This window comes from Bicyclus anynana, chromosome 9 (genome assembly GCF_947172395.1).
Source record: "Bicyclus anynana chromosome 9, ilBicAnyn1.1, whole genome shotgun sequence".
NCBI lineage: Eukaryota > Metazoa > Arthropoda > Insecta > Lepidoptera > Nymphalidae > Bicyclus > Bicyclus anynana.
The window spans coordinates 11,923,329-11,945,488 of NC_069091.1; the positions used below are offsets into that span (position 1 = coordinate 11,923,329).

General features: G+C 34.7%; 1 protein-coding gene across 2 annotated transcripts in view; it reads left to right on the plus strand.

Moving 5' to 3' along the window:
* Positions 1-1,853: 1,853 nt before the first annotated feature.
* LOC112043943 (acyl-CoA Delta-9 desaturase) overlaps positions 1,854-22,160 on the plus strand; it is a 34,645-nt gene continuing 14,338 nt past the window's right edge. Inside the window, exons 1-2 of one of the 2 annotated variants that reach the window (XM_052883493.1) lie at positions 1,854-2,014; positions 18,915-19,135. In XM_052883493.1, the coding sequence (XP_052739453.1) occupies positions 18,919-19,135 (217 nt within the window). In that variant the 5' untranslated portion in view covers positions 1,854-2,014; positions 18,915-18,918. Of the gene's footprint in view, positions 2,015-7,169; positions 7,261-18,914; positions 19,136-22,160 lie in introns of those variants that run through there. The other variant, XM_024079630.2, reaches the window with a different exon arrangement.

Here is a 22,160-nt window from a genome sequence, read left to right on the forward strand (position 1 = left end):
ATTTCAAGTGGGCTCAGTGTACAAGCACTTCATACTTCAGTTGACTATTTGTAAAGATTCTAAATTTAAATAAATTTTAGAACACAAGTTTCTTATACATTTTTAGTTAATTTTCCTTAAAGAATATAACCCTAGTTATGGGAAGTACTCCCGAGCATCCTGTATATATAAATTACTTGAAGTTTATTTATTTGTATAATTTTGTTCGGCACTCACGGAATCTCGGCATGTAGTCACCGTCTATTGGCATAAGCAAGGATATAGGCTATTTTGCAATTGATGCTTACAATATAGTCACTTGATAGCAAATTGGACAATTCATGTACCTGCTCTGTGTAGAGCTCTAGAAGACGAATCTATGCGAATTTATATCTCTAACAAAAAACAAAAATATGTAAAATACGCCTATTCGATACAAGCAACGTTTGTCGTTGTCGTCAAGAGAGTAGAAAATCTAATGAATTCCAAAAAACTAAAAATTTTTCCTTTCTCCTTATATTGATACTTAGAATATAGGTAGTCATTTAATAGCAAATTCGACAATAGGGATTATGACAGTATTTTTAAATTGTATATGAATCAATAATTATGCTATAAATAGCAAAGCAATTTTGTAAAAGTAACAGGGTATCTGCGATCATTACTTTCGGAGCTACAGGGATTAAAAGGGTAAGATTAGCGGCGCTGTCGGGGATCCCTGAAAAACGCCCATACAAAATGGTACGAATTAATGACGTCGTAGGTACAGAATGATCGTTAGACTTGTATGGGCGTTCAAACAAAATTACTAATATCTTTGTTATTTGTGCGTTTATTTTTATAGTTCACTTATTAAAAAATGTCACATTTAATGTAAGGAAGGTAAAACTGTATCAATTTTCATCTAATTAAATAAAAGTTTTTAAATAGATTTTGAATTTTTATATTATTTTGCAAATATCCAGACATTGACCTTATTTACCCGAATGTATCATAAAAATCATTATATTCAAACCTAGTCATCATCCCCATTCATGTACCTGGTCTATGTAGATGTCTAGAAGGCGAATCTACGCGAATATCTGTCTCTAACAAAAAACAAAATTAAGTGAAATACACCTATTCGATACTAGCAACGTTTGTCGTTGTCGCCATTACTGATATGAGAGAAGAAAATCTAATAAATTCCAAATATACAAAATTTTTCTTCATCATTATCAGTCTAGCAGTCCTTCCTCCTTAGAAGGGATATGGAGCTTAAACCCAACGATGCTTCAATACGTGTTGGTGGGTTCACAGTGATGATGTTTGACTCTATCATTTATCATTATCAACCCATATACGGCTCACTACTGAGCTCGAGTCTCCTCTCAGAATGAGAGGGGTTAGGCCAATAGTCCAGCACTCTGGCCCGATGCGCAGAGAATTAAGAAAAATTTCTGGTATGCAGGTTTCCTCACTACGTGATCCTTCACCGTTTGATATACTTTCATATTAAAATGTTAACTCTATATTACATTAATAAGAAATATTCCATTACAAAACTGAACTGAAGTTTGGGAAAGGCAGGTAGCAGTGTTTATAGTACCTACTAGGTAGAACCGAGATCTGCAGAAGAACCCAAGTCGGTGACTCATTATCTCGGATAATGAGGAGATCCACCGAAGAACCTAAGTCCGGTGGGACTTAGGTTCTTCGGTGGATCTCCTCATTTCTAATTCGATCAACTATAGGTACTTAGAGTTAAAAATAGAGCGTACCTACTCGTACTGCCTAAAGGCAGTAAGTCGTAAGTCTTTTTCGCAAAAATCGCAATTTGCTAATGAGTTGCTAACGAACTACAGTCTAACCTGTAATATTTTCGTGGTATTACGACATAACCGCTTCGTCGTTCATTCAATCAACAGTTCGTGCAATTTTTGCCAGTTCACAATTAAATTCACGTGCATTATAACCAACAAATAATTTAGACTAATTCTTAAATTAAACATATCAGTGACCACTGTTAACGTGCTTTATTATAGTGCAATATTATGTAAGTGTTGTTTTTTTATTATTCTTTACAAGTTGATAACAATCTCACCTGATAGTAAGTGCTGATGTAATCTAAGATGGAAACTAACTTGTTAGGAGGAGGATGATAATCTCTTTCGGTTTCTACACGACATCGTACCGGAACGGTAAATCGCTTGGCGGTACGTCTTTGTCAGTAGGGTGGTAACTAGCCACGGCCGAAGCCTCCCACTAGCCAGACCTGGACCAATTAAGAGAACCTCAATTGGCTCAATCGGGGATCGAACCCAGGACCTCCGTCTTGTATATCCACCGCGCATACTGTGCCACGGAGGTCGGAGGTTTGTTTTACTATATATATTTGTAGTCATTCAATGTGTATGATTATTTGATAATGTTTTGTTTTTATTTTAAGATAATAATTAAGATCAGAACCTATTAGATAACTAACTTTATTAGATACGCATGCGACTTCGTACACGAGAAATTCTGTTTTTCACATATCCTCCGCGGGATTTGTGCCATGATTTTTTTCGGGATAACCTATTTCGATTAGCCTATATGTTGCTCCATAACCTCCACAATCTTACAGAGAAAGATGCACACGCGCAGAGAATTAGGAAAATTCTCTGGTATGCAGGTTTCCTCACGATGTTTTTTTCACCGTTTGAGACACGTGATATTTAATTTCTTAAAATGAACACAACTGAAAAGTTCTTGTGATATTTAATTTCTTAAAATGAACACAACTGAAGGTGCATCCCTGGACCGGATTCGAACCCACACCCTCCAGAATCAGAGGCAGAGGTCATATCCACTGGGCTATCACATCAGCAGCACGTTTAGGGCAACCAAAAAATATAATATGACCACAGCCGAGTAAAATATCCATTTCCATTTAAAAATCAAGCACAGTAGGTACCTACCTATATTTAGACATTACGTTTTTAGGCTACGTTCACAAGGCAATGTCCTACACGATCTTGCGGTATTCGTTCAAACGGTTAAACGGTGTGTAGGTAAGATTTTTTGTAGTATTAGCCACGTGTGAATGTTTATATGTACACCATACTAGTAGACACCCGCGACTTCGCCCGCGTGAAATTTAGTTTTTCTCAAATCCCTCGGGAATGTTGGATTTTTCCGGGATGAAAAGTAGCCTATGTGTTAATCCAGAGTAAAATTTATTTCCATTTAAAATTTCAGCTAAATCGGTTCAGTAGTTGCGGCGTTAAAGAGTAACAAACATCCTTACAAACTTTCGCGTTTATAATATTAGTAGGATACGCTTCTTTTTATTCGTTAAGACGTATATTGTGAACTTTTTTGAAAACCTAGCCTTAGCTCACAAAAAAGATTACCAAGAATCTATTTAGATATTAAAAATAGACTTTAATTAATGATACATCTTTATCTCCGTTAAACGAAGTTATCAGAGTACAAACACGTGTCATACTAGTTTTATTTTTTAATACTAACTAGTGATGCCCCGCGGTTTCACCTGCGTAGATTTAGCTTAGATGTTTTAACGGGAAAATGTTTGTGAATAAATATGTGGTCAGAACGTACCGGAAAATTTTTTTCGAGACTTATATTTAATTATAAAAAATTTAATTTTAAAATATTTTTTTGACAATACGGGCCAAAACGCTGTCGACCATGACGGTCTATATTTTTAACTGTTTCATGACGCCCGCGACTACGCCCCCCTTAGACCTCCTTAATCCGGCCCTCTCGCAAAATCCGTTCTTAGTGGACGTCTACTACCTACGAACTACCTCCCTGCCAAATTTTAACTTTGTGCGTCAAGCGGTTTTCGAGATATCATGATGTCGCATTTATATATTAAGATAATTAGTTTGACGTTTATTCCTTTAGTGACATTATGTAACATTGTGACGTCACAAAATGAACGACAGCGTTTTTGACGTTTGGAAAAATTTAATAAATACATAATTTTTAAATTGTGTTTTCTATGAAATCCTTAACTTTTATTATACGAACTGGTACTTCCGGCGTCTGTGTCTTCTGCCTAAGATCGACACCTTCGAAGAAAAATGTGACTACTTTTTACGCGAGCCTTTTGAGTATAGTTTTAGGGGCCGACTGAAGCCCGCTAACCCAACAAAATAAAGTTGGTAGGTCTAAGCTCCAAATCCCTCCTCCTCTTATAAAGAGGGAGTCTTTCAATTAAATTCAGTTACTTACCTGTATTATAATTAAGTAGGTATAATAATTTATAAATATTCATGACATGAATAGGAGTATAGTTACCTGAATTATTTTAACACTGGATACATTGATACAGTATGCTTGTGCCTTAGACGGAGAAGTAAATAGACAGACAGATGAAAAGTATATATCCAGTTCACGGGATGAGGCGATTTGATATATGTTGGTATAAAGCGTGCCGGTTTGTACAAGGTCAGGCACAGTGATTGTCTAAACAAGTTTGACAGTCAGTAGTTACAGACAATAAGGAATTATATTTTTATTCCTCTTTAAAAATAAAATAAAATATAAGCAAAAACTCACAAACTACTTGATACAAAATTATTATTAAGTTTATGTTACCAGTTAGCTTGAAAACTCAAAGTATGTAAAGTAAAGTATGTATGTTTGGCTGGTAAAATCGTATATCTGACTTTCTACTGAACGCCAATCCCTCGTCTATTTATTTCTCTATCTATGACTTGTGTATGCTAAGTTATTTCAAAAATATTTGGCTATAGGTGCGAAGTAGTAATATTTACTTAAACAAAATTAAACAGTACATATGTACCTAAGCAAATTAAATTGTCAAAATAATAATATCATTAGCATGCAAATGAATGAATGTTTTTGAGTGGGAATGAAAAAGTGTATACATTAGCGGACGCACGCGAATTCGTCCGCCCTTGGACCTCTTTAATTTAACTTAAAGACGTCCACAACTTCGTCCGCGTGAAAGTTACTTTTTCACAAATCCGTTGAGAGCCATGGATTTTTCCGGGATGAAAATAAGCATATGTGTTAATTCAGAGCAAAATCTATCCATTCCAAATTTAAACCAAATCGGTTCTGTAGTTGAGGCATTAAAGAGTAACAAACATCCATAAACTTTCGCGTTTATAATATTAATGGGATATATCAACCCAAGAGTTTTAACTGAACGCAGTCGTGACCTCTGCATGTAGTACGAGATTCAACATCTCCCTATCGTCGAAAATTTTCCTAATCTTTTTACATTCACTACGGACGCGATTATGGCAAAAGCATGGAATTAAATCTATAGGTTGGTTTAATAAAATAGTTAAAAGATAAACCATTATATTATACTAGCAGACACCCGCGGTTTCGTTCTTAGACTTCTTTAATCCGGCGCTGTCGCAAACTCCGTTCTTCTATTTATCTCGCAGCCCAATTTCATCTTGTTACCCCAAGGTGTTTTCGATATTTCGTGATACAGGGTGCTGGGGAGTATTTCCCATAACTTCAAGGTGTTAAGGTTAATAAAATCGTTAAAAGATAAACCTTTATATTAAACTAGCCGACGCCCGCGACTTCGTCCGCGTGAAACTCGATGTAAACTTTCAACTACCCTTATCCTACCCCTACCCTACCCCTACCCCTACCCTACTCCTACCTACCCCTACCATACTTTTCTATTGATTTTTTACACCTTGTGTCCGAAAAACCCAAATATATTACGGAACCCTATTTATTTCCAAAATAAAATTTAGCCTATGTTACTTGTGAATAATGTAGCTTTCGAATGGTGAAAGTATTTTTAAAATAGTAGTTTTTGAGCCTATTCATAACAATCAAACAAACAAACAATGTAATATATACCTGTATATTTAGATAGGTATTTTCGGAAAAAAAGTAAATAGGCAGTTATTTATGACGTCCAACTAATCCGAATTAATTAACTTAAGCAAAATTCTACGAAAAAAGTAAGTTTGTATTAATTACGGACAAACGAGATTTTTGATGAGCTAATTATAGGTATGTACATTATCAATTAAAATATATACGTAAGTACATCTCAAAAGTCGTCATAGACCTCGCTTGTTTTTATACGAGGTAAAAATATATATGTCATGGTACTTTAGAAGCAAAAAAATAAACAAGTAAAAAAAATCATGCCCACTTTACATGTAGGGGACGTAAATAAATTTTACGACTTTGTTCACATGTACCAGATAACGTATTTATATTTTAAAATTAACTTGACTGAAGTAAAGTTCCTTTTTGTGAGATGTCGAAGACCTGCAGTTTTTTAAATTGTATATAAATTAAGAGATTGCTAATAGTAAAGCAATTTTGTAAAAGGAACAGGGTATCTGCGATCATTACTTTCGGAGCTACAGGGATTTAAAGGGTCAGATTTGCGGCGCTGCCGCGGATCTCTGAAAAACGCCCCATACAAAATGACGTCGTAGGCAATGTAATGATCGTTAGATTTGTATGTGCGTTCAAACAAAATTACTAATATCTTTGTTATTTGTGCGTTTATAGTCTACATATTAAAAAATGTCACATTTAATGTAAAGAAGAACTAAAACTGTAAGATTTTTCATCTAATTATGATAAAAGATTTTTAATAGATTTTGAAATTTTATAATCTAATTTATTTTGCAAATATTCAGTCAATCTTTGCTTTTTATGTATAAATTAATTAACATTGACCTTATTTACCCGAATGTATCATAAAAATCAATATATTCAAACCTAGTCATCATCCCCATTAGTTGGCATTCCTTTTAGTCCAGTAATTTTGCACTGGCTGTCTTTTTATTTAGACTCACTTAAAACGATCAGTGTGCCTAGTGGGAGTTTTCAATATTTTCATACTGTTACTACCACGTTGACGTTTACGCAAATTTATATGGAATTGAGACAATTGTGCAGTAGTGCCACTAGATGGCGCTGTTTCAATTCCTTAGAAATTCGCGTTTACGTTACGTGACAGTAACAGTATCAAACTGCCACTAGGCCCTCTGTAGAAAACTATTACTGACAGATGAACGATTCACGATAATCGTAATCGGTAGACGTTCAATCACGCACTAGGGGGACGATATAGTGATGTAAATCGACGGCTAATCTCAGGGAATCCTACGTGCTACGCAGTACGGCACGATAGTGCGTCAAATAACATAGCAGATATATAATCGGTGTAAACAAAATTTTCTTTGCAGTCTCTCGAGACGTCTAAGTCCGATCGTAACTCGCCAAGTGCTAACTTAATAAACCTCTTCGGTGAATAAGTTATACCCCTATAAGGTGAGTGAGATGTTCTACTAATCCATAAGCTTACATTCATCATCATCATCATCATATCAGCCGATGGACGTCCACTGCAGGACATAGGCCTTTTGTAGATACTTCCAAACATCACGAACACATTAATAATAATTAATAATTAAATGAATAATAACCTTTTTCAGTTTAACAAACAATAAAAGCAGTACCAAACCATTCTAAGCTACATAATATTATTTTATATTAACTTATCATATTATAAAAATATTATTATTTTATAAAATGTTTAAATATACGAAGGTATTTTAACTTTTCATGTTTAATTGAATTCAATATTTTTTTCAAAATTCAGTTAATGCATGTACAAAGACATGCATATTGTATATTCATACATTTTATTACTAAACAAAGACCGAATGATGAAAATTTACACCTATTTTTTAGCGGGCGTTTGCTAGTGTATAATGTATATTTTTATATAATATATCCAAAGGATGGATGTCTGACTGAGAATTAGTCATGATATATGCGATCTTGGAAGATGTTTTTTTTTTACTACAGTCTTTATATCCAAAGATTCGGCTTAGAAATGCAAATGAACCGAGAAAGCTTTTCCTATTGTTTTTGGCCATTTTGAAGAAAGGATTAAATTCAGTTTTTGTACAATAAATCGGTTCTCCGGTGAGATACGGAATTTTCGACCCAATACTTATTTGATGCTCTTTAATTAAGGATATAATTAAGATTTTTTACAATTTTTCACCTATCGCTTATCGTTATCGAGTTATTAATCGAAAAAGTCGAAAAAATTCCGTTACCGAGCTAGTTTGGCTGTAGTGCAAATTGGTTCTGGCCCGTAGTTATTTGTCACCAACTTCATTCCTGAGGAGGATGACCGATGACGATTGAAATCGACGTTACTTGAATTTCTGTGGTTACAATGAGGATATCAGCGTCCTCAAAAGCCTGCAAAACTTTCATTCCGGTTTTTGCAAAATTACGGCAAAGTTAATAACGATAGGTAAAAAATGTAGATCACCTTAATAGTAGAGCGTACTAATAGTACCAAAAAATTTTTAGTAAACATTTTCGTATCTTAACAAAAACAGAACTCTTTTTTCAAGATGGCGAAAAATCATACAACATAGGAAATCTTGGACGAGATTTGACGCAATTCTAGGCTTCCCCACGTCATATCCAAAATTCTGCTTTCTCGGTTATTTTGCCTTTAACAAGACTATTTGGAAAATAAATATTTTTTCTTCCACGGTGATGGAAGAAAATCCTTGAAAGTGGAAGATAAACGTTTGAACAAACGTTCGCATAATATTGAATATGTTAATTTAATGACCTTAGACCTTAGTATTGCTTTTTTCTATATTTGCTGAAGTAAGAGTTTTCAAATAATAAAATATAAAAATAATTTCAATTACGTAAGATATTAATTTATTGTAATTAAATAATTTAAATTCTAAAATTACGTAAGGTAATTAATAATCGTGGACCCAAAGTATACCCAAATCACTGTAGGCTAAGATTAGGCGTAGGTTTTTTTCTAAATTTAAATACATTTGTAGGTACATATAATTAGTGTTTTACGAATTAAGGAGTGCGTACCTCTAATTTTCCTGTATATTTAAATTTTATTTAATTGTAATTTACGGTCGTGGTCGTCTTCGTTATTTTTTGCGATTTCAATAAATTTGTGAGTCAAAACTATACCTAATTTATATACCTACAGTAAAACTTCTCACATGTGGTACGTTCTACGATTCATAAATTAAATTTAGGGGCCACCAATATATATTTTGATTGGCGTTGGCAGAGGTTAATACGAATTTATAATACCATCATATATCACCATCATCAGCCGATGGATTTCCAGACTTTATTATGTAGGTACATCGGAAATGGTAGTACTTTTACTATGTACCTTTTTTACGTATTTATGCTAAATTACAACTTTCTAGTACTAATAGTTTCTGAGCTAAACTGCGGACAGAAATACGGGCGGAAAATTAAAAGGGTTACTAGTTGACTACGGCACCCTGAAAATTTTGATGATTTTGATAACTACTTGGCATTTTATTACACTTTCCATTTTTACTTGTCATTTTAATTGCTTATCTTATGATTCCATGGAAATTCTTATGATATTCAAGTGACAGGAGCAAATTTTAACAAGTAACGACTTTTATAAAATCAACCCCTTGCGGAACAAAAATTGCAATTGTGACGAAGTTTTTTTAAAAAAATAATGTGCTAATACCTACATTTTTGGAATCCTTATTTAATGAACATGTTTTTAAGCTAGATGTACAACTTAGCTTAGTACATTTTTTTGTCATTGTGACCGCTAAAAGTAAATACAAAAACAAAATCGTTTAACATAATAAAAATAATTAGGCCCGACTTTTGAAAAAAAAAATACTTTAGTAGTGAAAACAATTAAATTTTTATAAGTTGCCAACAACTATTCAAAAATAATTATCATAATTATCAAGTATAAAATCAACATTTAAGTAATTTTTCAGCACATGGTACGACTAAATAATACTAAAGGTAAAAATTAATATACCTTAAAAACCGTAAAATTTTAGCTAACATACAATGCGTTATTTTAGTAGGGCTTAATGTCAGATATCACCCTGCAAAGTATGTCGTAGTATTTATGGGACACCCTGTATAAGCTCAACAAATATCATCATCATATCAGCTGATGGACGTCTACTGCAGGACATAGGCCTTTTGTAGGGACTTCCAAACATCACGATACTGAACCGCCTGCATCCAGCGAATTCCTGCGACTCGCTTGATGTCATCAGTCCACCTGGTGGGGGGTCGACCAACACTGCGCTGTGTATTGCGGTGTCAAATATAAATAGAAATAGATATTTTTTAGATAATCTATAAAATATATTTTTTTAAATTAGGTAATAAGTAAAAACCCATATATTATTACCGCTTCAAAGTTATTCTTCTACTAAATAGTTTAACGTGATTTTGTACATTCAATCTGAAAATAAAATTAAATTGTCTGTCGGTGATTTAAAAATAGTTATGTTCTTTTCAAGTGCATTTACACAAAACAAAAACAAATACAACTGTTTTTAAGCTATTGCATAGCTTTTATCGCGGGATTTGAGCATGGCGACCTAATCAAGAAATTCCGTAACGAAAATAAATCTAACAGCCAACGACGCAACTGGACAAGTTGTGTGAAACTAAGGGAGAAAACTTATTAAACCAGAGTCAGATTCCATCTCAACGTAAAGACATTTTTATATTTATTAATTTTTTTATTTTTTTTATTTGTTTATTGTTTTATCTTTTATACCTTTTTTAAAGAAAAAATATATTGCATAAATAAAATAAGTAAATAATTATAATTACATAAGTTGATAAAAAAATGCTACGCAATAGCTTCAGTGCCACACGTATTTTTATTTTTTTAACGTTTGTCTGTCTGTTTTTCTGTATCTCCGGGCTAATCTCTGAAATCTCTTTTTATGCATCCTTGTCACACTACACATCCATCTCACTTCCGCCATAGGTATTTACTTAAAATAAGGTTTCAGTCTTATTTTATTTCATGTAGTATTAAAACAAATAAATTCCATTTTCAATTTTTCATTTTCATCTCAACTTCCGCATTTCACTCAAACGTATTCATATACATATTAGAATGCGGGCGACAGGGGGACTGCCTGCGCGGGTGTGAAATCGTGAGTGCAGGGAAGTGACGTGCATCAGTCGTGGGTTTTTCAGTTATCGTTACACGCCTCCCGGCCGGCGCGGAACACCGGGAGTGTTACGAACGAAGTTGCCAAGCTATAGTAGGTAACCTTCAAAGTTAATACCTATGAAGTACTCGTCCATAACATAAAAATTAAATCGAAATGGCTGTTTGTGTTTTTCAAAATAAGTGTGTTTTTCAAATGCTTATAGTTGTTTACTATACTAAAACACAAACAAATCGTTGTTTAAATTTTTATCCATGATAATCTCTGGAATTGGAATATCTGAACTTTTTTAAAAAGGATTTTTAAGATTACTAGAAAGATATAGACGATTGGTCATTGGGCTACTTTTTTTTATTTTTTACAACTTACTACTACTACTTCGCAATGTACTCTACTTTGCAATGTACTCTACTTTGCAATGTACTCTACATTGCAAAGTAGTAGTAGTAACATAGAGTTCAATTTAAAGTTCTTGGTCAGTAGGACTACACTCTCAAATAATAAATATTACCATTATTTATAAGAAGCAAATATAAATATCACACTTCATTAAAATTATGTTTATATACATATATATTTACTTAATATTTGAATTTAAATTCCATGGTCAAGTTGTTCGTTAGAGATGACTGAATTAGTAACAAAGTTCTGGCTAATGATCGTTATATTTCATGTATTTTTTTTAAACTATACGTATATATATTATATATAAAATAATCGTAAGGAAGACAAACACTGCTAAATATTTAAAATTATCTGGTTAGTCATGTATTTTTTTGTTCTTTACAAGTTAACCCTTGACTACAATCTCATCTGATGGTAAGTGATGATGCAATCTACGATGGAAGTGGGCTAACTTGTTAAGAGTATGACGAAAATCCACACCCCTTTCGGTTTCGTTTTCGTCGTTTCACCGGAATGCTAAATCGCTTGGCGGTACGTCTTTGCCGGTAGTTTTGTAACTAACCACGGCTGAAGTCACCAACCTGGACCAATCAAGGAAATAATAACCAGAACCCAAGACCTCCGTCTTGTATACCACTGCATACCACTGCGCCACGGAGGTCGTCAAAAAGATTTTATACTACTAGATAATTATGTCATCGCGTCAAAACTGAGGCGAACAAATGTTGCTATAGCGTGGCAAGTTCGTTCGTAACACTTCCGATGGTAGGCTCGGGCCGGGGGGCGTGTAGCGATGAATGAAAAACCCACGACTGATGCACCTCACTTCCACGCACGCACGTTTTCTCACCCGCGCAGTTTTTCCCCCCGTCGCCCGTATATCATGGGAGTGTCATCAACAAACTTGCCAAGCTATAATTGTCTTATTCGTTTATTTAGCCGCACAGTAGGTAAACAACAAAAGATTTTTAAACAAATTATACTTAAATAGTGTCCTCAAAGTGGAGTTGTGTTTTCAGAAAGTGTAAAAACTGTATAAAAGCACATAAATTTAATATATAATGTAAGTAAACATAAAATTTTGCATGTGTGTGCTCAGTGGAGTAGCTAAATTCGAAAAACTTTTTGCGGTGTTTTTGCAGGCACGTAAAATATCTTATTACTAGCTGACACCGCGCGGTTTCACCCGCTTGGTTCCTGTGCCCGTAAGAATATGGTGACAATATATAGCTTATAGCCTTTCTCGATAAATGGGCTATCTAACGCTGTAAGATTTTTTCAAATCGGACCAGCAGTTGCTGAGATTAGCGCGTTCAAACAAACAAACTCTTCAGCTTCATAATATTAGTATAGATTTAAAATAACGTTGACTAGGAATGGAATCTAAGACATCTCGAATACATAAAACAACCAGCCGCAAGTCACAAACGTCAAGTTTGCTCTCCGTTATCATCCATTGATAGCAAATTGCAGCGATCATTGTTGATTGTCCATTCGCGATCACGCCACTGCGGTCATTGGAGTCAAACGTGCGAGCACATAAGTATACCTACCGACTCATATAAGCCTATCCTACCTACCTACTATAGTCATCATTATCAACCCATATTCGGCTCACTGCAGAGCTCGAGTCTCCTCTCAGAATTAGAGGGGTTAGGCCAATAGTCCACCACGCTGGCCCAATGCGGATTGGTAGACTTCACACACGCAGAGAATTAAGAAAATTCTCTGGTATGCAGGTTTCCTCACGATGTTTTCCTTCACCGTTTGAGACACGAGTGATATTTAATTTCTTAAAATGAATGCACACATCTGCAAAGTTGGAGGTGCATGCCCCGGACTGGATTCGAACTCACACGCTCCGGAATCGGAGGCAGAGATCATATCCAGTGGGCTATCACCGGCTCTACCTACCATAGTATAGGCAGCTTTTCTTAAGATAGGCTTCCGTATCGAAAGGGTAAAACGGGACTAAGGTACTAAGGCTCCGCTGTCAGTCAGTCCGTCTGTCACCAGATATCTCATGAACCGTGATAGTTCATCATTATCAACCCATATTCGCTCGCTGATAGCCCAGTGGATATGACCTCTGCCTTTTGATTCCGGAGGGTGTGGGTTCGAATCCGATCCGGGGCATGCACCTCCAACTTTTCAGTTGCGTGCATTTTAAGAAATTAATTATCACGTGTCTCAATCGGGGAAGGAAAACATCGTGAGGAAACCTGCATACCAGAGAATTATCTTATGTGAAGTCTGCCAATCCGCATTGGGCCAGCGTGGTGGACTATTGGCCTAACCCTTCTCATTCTGAGAGGAGACTCGAGCTCAGCAGTGAGCCAAATATGGGTTGATGCCGATTCGCTCGCTGAGCTCGAGTCTCCTCTCAGAATGAGAGAGGTTAGGTCCACCACGCTGGCCCAAAGTGGGTTAGCAGACTTCACACACGCAGAGAATTTATTTACTGATACTATAAACGCGAGAGTTTGTATGGATGTTTGTTACTCTTTGACGCCGCAACTACCTAACTGATTTGGCTAAAATTTAAAATGAAAAGAGATTTTACTCTGGATTACTACATAGGTTATTTTTCATCCCGGAAAATTCCATGTTTCCCGAGGGTTTTGTGAAAAACTGATTTAACGCGGACTTTAACCGTCCATTCGTAACTACTCAACGGTTCACCTCACCAGTAATCTGTGATTCACCATAACTTGATAAATTATGCGTCATTAGAGTCTTCTACTTTTTACTCGGCGATTTTCTTATATTAATTAACTAGCGCGACTATGTACGCTTGAATAAAAAATCACAAACCATGTATTTTATCGCTATAAAAAGTATGTTGCTTCATAACCTCCTCTATCTACCAATGAAAGTCCCATTTGAATCAGTTCACCTGTTACCACAAGACGACAAACAAAATTTTTAAAAAGGCTTGATTATATTTTAGTGTTGTGTAAATAACTTAATAAGGTTTGATAATAATCATGATTGGTATTCTCGTATTCAAGAAGAATGATTTGTAAACGCATAGGTTTCATTGAAGATAATAGTATCTACTTAAAATATTATGATAGAACATAAAAGATACTTCCACTGATAAAAATTATACCTACCTCATTATCCATTTTATAATCCATTAGGCTTATATTTGTTTTTCTCGCATTTTTGTTTATCTATTCCGTATACACGTTTTATTAATCTCCTAATGGCCTATTTAGAGGGTAGAATCTTAAAACTCCTCTGTATAATTAGGTACAATGTATGCAGGTTTCCTCGCGATGTTTTTCCTTCACCGTTTAAGACACGTGCTATTTAATTTATTAAAATGCACGTAACTTCAAAGTTGGAGGTGCAACCCACACCCTCCGGAATCGAAGGCAGAGGTCATATCCACGGAGCTATCACGGTCACGGTTTTTTTATACTTATAAAATAATAATTTACGGGCCACGAAGATATCACAACTTGACTGTAAGTGGGGAACTATCGTCTACTTATAAAATAGCAACACTTTAAATGACACGCAAAGTCACGTTCGTGTCTATCAACTATCATTTATGCCTGCAATTAAGCCATTAAGGTACATGAAGCTAAACACCTAAGTACAACACATGAGGCCATGAGTCGTGATCCTAAAATCTTTATGGCTATATTTGTTGTGACTTTTACAGTGACTTTCAAAAATTGTATGGGTGTCTAGTGTATTCGTATACTTTTCCATTTAGTACTTTTAAGCACTACAATTTCATGAAGGTTTAAAATCGATGTGATGATGGAGCCATAAAACAGACGAGGGAACTCCTCGGCGATTTACATTAGTTACCTTGTGTTTGGGCTTGATTAATTTGTATTAATGAGAACTTTCCACATAGATAGGTTGTGACTGTCATTTAGAGGTTTGGTGATGAAGACCAAGAACAATTAAGGGAACTCCTTAACAGTTTACAGTAACTACCTTGTGTTTGGCTTTGATTAATTCGTATTGCTGAGAATTTTGTACCAAAATGGGTTGTGACTGTCATTAGGGGTCTGATGTATTCGTTTGAGATGAAATTTTACACTAAAAATTGAAAAATAATAAAAATTTTAATAAAAAAAATACAACCGACTTCAAAACCTAAAAACGTACCCACTAAACTAAAAAGTGAAAAATAACATCAAAATATGTTCTACCTGCTGATCAGTATGAAGGCGGTGTTTAGCCGGTGTTGTCTTAATTTAAGCCATTTCTGACAGGACCACATGAAACAACACTGTCTGCAAAATATAAATCTATAAGATATTCTCACATGGCTTGAATTAATACATCACCGGCTTAGCACCGCCTTCATACTGATCAGCAGGTAGAACATATTATGATGTTATTTTTCACTTTTTAGTTTAGTGGGTACGTTTTTAGGTTTTAAAGTCGGTTGTATTTTTTTTATTAAATTTTTTATTATTCTAAAGGACAATCTGACACTGTAGTAAAACTTCGATGAGTTTTCGTACAGGGTCATTGTCATTCGGTTTTAATTTCAGAGATTAATTTTATATTTTTGCTGCGTTATAAAATTTAATTAAATGTTATCTTTATGAAATTATACCTAAAGTAGGTATAATTTCTTATATTATACCTAAAATAGGTATAATTTCATTTAATTCTGAAAATTAAGCTTGGTGATTAAAACCTGCAGACAGATTAACAAAAACTGTGAGGTTTGTTATGACTTGCATAAAAATAATATGCATGTGAAAATTAAAAACATATCATTGTATGTTGTGTAGTCACCGTCAAATTTCTTGAGCAAATTTGCTCAATCACACATTAATTTTTGATCTAGTAGTAAAGATGTGCGACAGATCCAGTGTTGGTCAGTCTTTGTTGGTAGGGTGGTAACTAGCCACGGCCGAAGCCTTCCACCAGCCAGACCTGGACCAATTAAGAAAATCTCAATCGCCTCAGCCGGGGATCGAACCCAGGACCTCCGTTTTGTAAGTCCACTGCGCACACCACTGCGCCACGGAGCCGTCAGAAATATAGTTACCGAATCTGGACAAAAATATTTATAATTATAATAACATTCTCGTAGTATTTTTGTGATGGTTTTCTTCTTAATTTAAACACGGGACTTTATATTATTATGATTTGCCATTTTAGAATAACATGAATTTCCTTCCTGATACCGGGGGTCTCCTGCAATTTTTTTTACAGATAATAGGTAATTTAACTAAGCGGCGAATAATAAAATTAATACGCCAATCACTTACCTGACCGTCTGTACATCGCGTACGTGTAATTATCCAAATTGCCATTTATGTCAATTTTATTCGTATGAAATTCATTATTTAAATTACACGTTCATATTCATGATTTCATTCACATTATTATGAACATAACCCTCTTCATTATTACTGTCAAAGTAAAATCTTGCCTTATTTTCATTAGTATTCGTTATACATTAATATTGCTTAAGGAATATTAATTTATGTTTCTTTTCCTTAAGTAAATCAAATTGAACTTTATATTAGACTAGCTGACGCTGCGCGGTTTCACCCGCGTGGTTTCCGAACCCGTAGAAATATGGGGGGGATAATATATAGCCTTCCTCGATAAATGGGGTATCTCACACTGAAATAATTTTTTAAATCGGACCAGTAGTTCCTGAGATTAGCACGTTCAAGCAAAAAACGAACAAACAAACAAACTCTACAGCTTTATAATTTTAGTATAGATTTATTATACAACTAGCTGCCGTCCGCAATTACGTTTGAATGATTTTCTGTTTTTTTACGAATCTTTTTTTTTTAATATTCTTTACTAGTTAGCCCTTGACTACAATCTCACCTGATAATAAGTGATGATGCAATCTAAGATGGAAGCGGGCTAACTTGTTAGGAGGAGGATGATCCCGCGGGAACCAATATTTTTCCGGGATAAAGTCGGCTATGTTCTGCGCCAAGTTCTATTTATCTTTATACCAAATTTCACCCAAATCGGTTCAATAGATTAGCCGTGAAAGTTCAAAGACAGACAGACTTACTTCCGCATTTATTATTTATTTTATTTATTTATTTATTTATATACATGACATGTGCTCAGAGAAACATTACAGTAAATGAGGTCAATGTTAACTAATTTATACATAAAAAGCAAAGATTGACTAGATATTTGCAAAATAAATAAGATTATAAAATTTCAAATCCACTAAAAATATTTTATCGTAATTAGATGAAAATTCATACAGTTTTAGCTTCCTTACATTAAATGTGACATTTTTTAATATATGAACTATAAACATAAACGCAGAAATAACAAAGATATTAGTAATTTTGTTTAAACGCCCATACAAATCGAACGATCATTAATTGCCTACGATGTCATAAGTTCGTACCATTTTGTATGGGGCGTTTTTCAGGGATCCGCGGCAGCGCCGCAAATCTGACCCTTTAAATCCCTGTAGCTCCGAAAGTAATGATCGCGGATACCCTGTTACTTTTACAAAATTGCTTTACTATTAGCGTACTCTTAATTCATATACAATTTAAAAAACTGTCATCATCCCTATTGTAAAAAATAGGTTGAATTTTTATCGCTTGTATTTTGTACACATTTTATTTAAAAATAGTACAGATTTAATAGTGTGAAATTAAGTTTTATAATAGGTCGTGATAGGGTCTATGCTCCGATTTTCATGCTGATAAGGAATTACATTTTCATTTGATTTAATTCCAGTTTCACACTCAAAGAGTGTTGTAGTATTTTTTTTGTTTCTATATGACATCGCAATACATTTAGTCAGTCATCAAGTAACATTTTTTATCAAATAATAATTTGCGCTAATAGGGCGATAGTGATCAAATATAGTCCATCGGTCGTCATAGGCAGTCAGTCCAATTAAGTCATGTCAGGCATGTAAGGCGAAGAAATTGAATTAATCACTCATAGTCGAGTTAATAGAGCATTTTCCTTCAATGTCCTAACGAACAACTCTGATTTTTGTTTTTTTGTTAAGTTTGTTTTTTGCAGAAACCTTTTTTAGCAGAAACCATTCCAAAATTTTCAAGCTTTCAAATTACATAAACATGATTTTTGAAAAAAAAAAAATCAGCAAAATTGGAGCTGTTTCTGAGGACTTCCTAGTTTTATGTTTTCATATACGCTACTAATAAAACAATTTTGTTCAATCACCACTTCACTTGTGCAGCTTTATATAACTACTAGCTGACGCCACGCAGTTTCACCCGCATGATTCCCGTAGGAAAATGGGGATAATATATAGCCTATAGCCTTCCTCGATAAATGTTGTATATAACACTGAAATAATTTTTCAAATCGGACCAGTAGTTCCTGAGATTAGCGCGTTTAATCAAACAAACTCTTCAGCTTTATAATATTAGTATATAGTATAAGTAGATATTGAGTAAAATGCAATAAAAACTCTAAAATGCAGTAATTAAATCAATAAAAACAAAACGAGAGCTGCATGTTATTCATGAGACTTTCCCGCCAAACTTCAATTGTTGTTGTTTTTGTTGTTTCCAGCACAATGCCACCACAGGGCCAGCAGCAGGGGTCGTGGGTTCTGTATGAATCGGATTTGAACAAAGACGCCACACCACCGCCCCTCGTGCCGCCCTCTGCCGAAAAAAGAAAATGGAAGATAGTTTGGAGAAACGTCATACTGTTTATGCTCCTCCATTTAGGAGGTCTATATGGAGCATACCTGTTTTTAACACAAGCCATGTGGACTACACGGATATTTAGTAAGTATAGCTAGTTTTGTATCCCTCGGGAATAAGTTACCCACCTATTCATACTTTAGCAGATGTAATTACCCTACGTAATTTTTATAGTACCCGGGACATATGGTTTGCAATTTGTTAAAATTAAAAAGAACCGGAGATCTGTGGGGCATGTCAGTGAAAGTAATATCTAATATAATTGATGTAATTGCTCCCCACTTAGCCATTATTTTTAATGAATGTGTGGACTTAGGTATTTTTCCGAACCTAATGAAGCATGGCAAATTGATACCACTTTTTAAATCAGGAGACAAATCAGATCTTAATAATTATAGACCGATTACAATATTGCCAACACTTAGCAAGGTCTTTGAAAAAATCATATTAAATCAACTTTTATGTCATTTTAATTTAAATAACTTGTTTCATCCTGAACAGTATGGTTTTACAAAAGGTCGCAATACAACTGATGCAGGGGCTAAACTTTTAAAACATATTTATGAAGCATGGGAAGGTTCTAAGAATGCTATTGGTGTGTTCTGTGATCTGTCCAAGGCGTTCGATTGTGTTGACCATAACACCCTTCTACTCAAGTTAAGCCACTATGGCATCAAAAGTGTTGCACTCGATCTCATTGCCTCTTATCTCAGTGATAGAACGCAGAAGGTATGCATAAATGATATAAAGTCGCACGGTTCCACTACCATAATGGGCGTCCCACAGGGTTCAATTCTGGGTCCTTTTCTATTTTTAGTGTACATAAACGATTTACCATACCATGTCAGCGGCATATGTGAGATTGTACTGTTTGCTGATGACACATCCTTAATTTTTAAGTCCGACAGAAATAAAGATAACTCTGACGACGTAAACCGTGCCATATCGCATGTGTCGCATTGGTTCACTGCAAATAATCTACTTTTGAATGCCAAGAAAACTAAATGTATTGAGTTTTCATTGCCAAATGTTAAAAAATTAGATAAGTCTATAATGATCGATGGTGAAACACTGGAAATGGAGAGTTCCACAGTTTTCCTGGGAGTGACCTTGGATTGTAAACTTCAGTGGGGTGCTCATATAGAAAAACTGTCTGGTAAACTTAGCTCAGCGGCATTTGCCGTGAGAAAAATAAGACAGTTTACTGATGTTGATACAGCTAGGCTTGTTTATTTTGCGTACTTTCACAGCGTAATGTCTTACGGTATTTTATTGTGGGGCAAGGCTGCCGATATACAATCTATATTTGTTCTTCAAAAAAGAGCAATTCGAGCAATATATCAATTAAAATCACGCGAGTCCCTTCGTCAAAGGTTTAAAGAAATAGGTATACTAACAGTAGCCTGTCAATATATATATAACAGTATAGTATATGTAAGACAAAATATTAATTTGTACAAACGAAAAGGAGATTTAAACCCACGTCTTACTAGACACGGGCATAAGTTAGTTATTTCTGCATATCGTCTCCAAAGAGTAAAAAAATCTTTTGTAGGTTTGGGTGTACTCTTCTATAATAAGATCCCCAAGACTGTGATGGACCTGCCAATGCATAGCTTTAAGCAATGTGTTAAAAAACATCTACTTAGTCGAGGGTACTACAACATTGATGAGTTCCTTAATGATAAAGATGCTTGGAGGTCGTTGGATCAGCTTCCACCTTCACACAGAAAGTAAAACTATAAAAAATGTAAACAGTAATTGTTATTAATTGTAAATTATAATACTGTATGACTTTTTCAAAAGAGCAACTGTTGAGTTTCTTGCCGGTATCTTCTCAGCAGAACCTGCCTTCCGAACCGGTAGTAGAATCTTTACAAATAGTCAACTGACGTGTCAAAAGTGCTTGTAAACTGAGCCTACTTGAAATAAATGATTTTTGATTTTTGATTTTGATTTTGCAAAAGTGCATCTTTACTACAGCCTTTCTTGATGAGTACTGTTTACCAACAAAGAAATTAGAAATGAAGGTAGAAAATGCATGTCATTTCATTACTTATTTATTTTAAATTATGTATGGTCCGTTTATAAAATATTATCTAAAATATATTAACCATATCTTATTGTTCTAAGCTTATTAATCGAAATTTATTTTCATTAATTTAATAAGAAGTTAATTACAATTATCCCTACCTCATTTTTATTTTTTTTTGTTGGTAAACAGTATAGTATAGGTAAAAAGTTCTCAATACACAATACAATTGATCACTACGATTTTCCAAAGATTTCCTCGATTTCTCCAGGATCCCATCATTAAACAAAAAAAGAGTAAGATGGCCTCCGTGGCGCAGGTGGTATTCGCGGTGGATTTACAAGACCGAGGTCCTGGGTTCGAACCCCGACTGGACCGATTGAGGTTTTCCTATTTGGTCCAGGTCTGGCTGGTATAAGGCTTCGGTCGTGGCTAGTTACCACCCTACTGGCAAATACGTACTGCAAAGCAATTTAGCGTTCTGGTAGATGTCATGTAGAAACCTAAGGGGTGTGGATTTTCATCCTCCTCCTAACAAGTTAGCCCGCTTCCATCTTAGATTGCATCATCACCTAACATTAGATGAGATTGTAGTCAAGGACTAACTTGTAAATAATAAAAAAAAGACAAACGTAACGTAACATACATCTTTGTAAGATAAAATGTAATGTTTCTTGTAAATAAATATTCTGATTGAGAACCTTTTTGAATATCGGTTATACCGGGTGTCGGTAAATGCACAACAAAAATATACTAAAGTCTCTTTTGCCAACGAGCCTAAAACAACGAAAAAGCATTTTCCTATATAGAATAACCATGACCAAAATATACTGGACTTTTTACTTTTTTCATAAAAAGAAAATCATTTTATTTTTGAACCTGGAACTAAACGCCGGGTTCATTTGGGTAGAATGTGAGCTCTAAAATTACTTTTTCCTCGAAAACTACGAGCTGTGCTATTTTATCGCCGCTCTCGCTTTCGATACTCTAAAATGACAGACTTGATGATTCTCAGTGATATGCCGGGGGCACAGAATACATATGTACAAGTACAGAAGATTCACTCTACGACGTCAT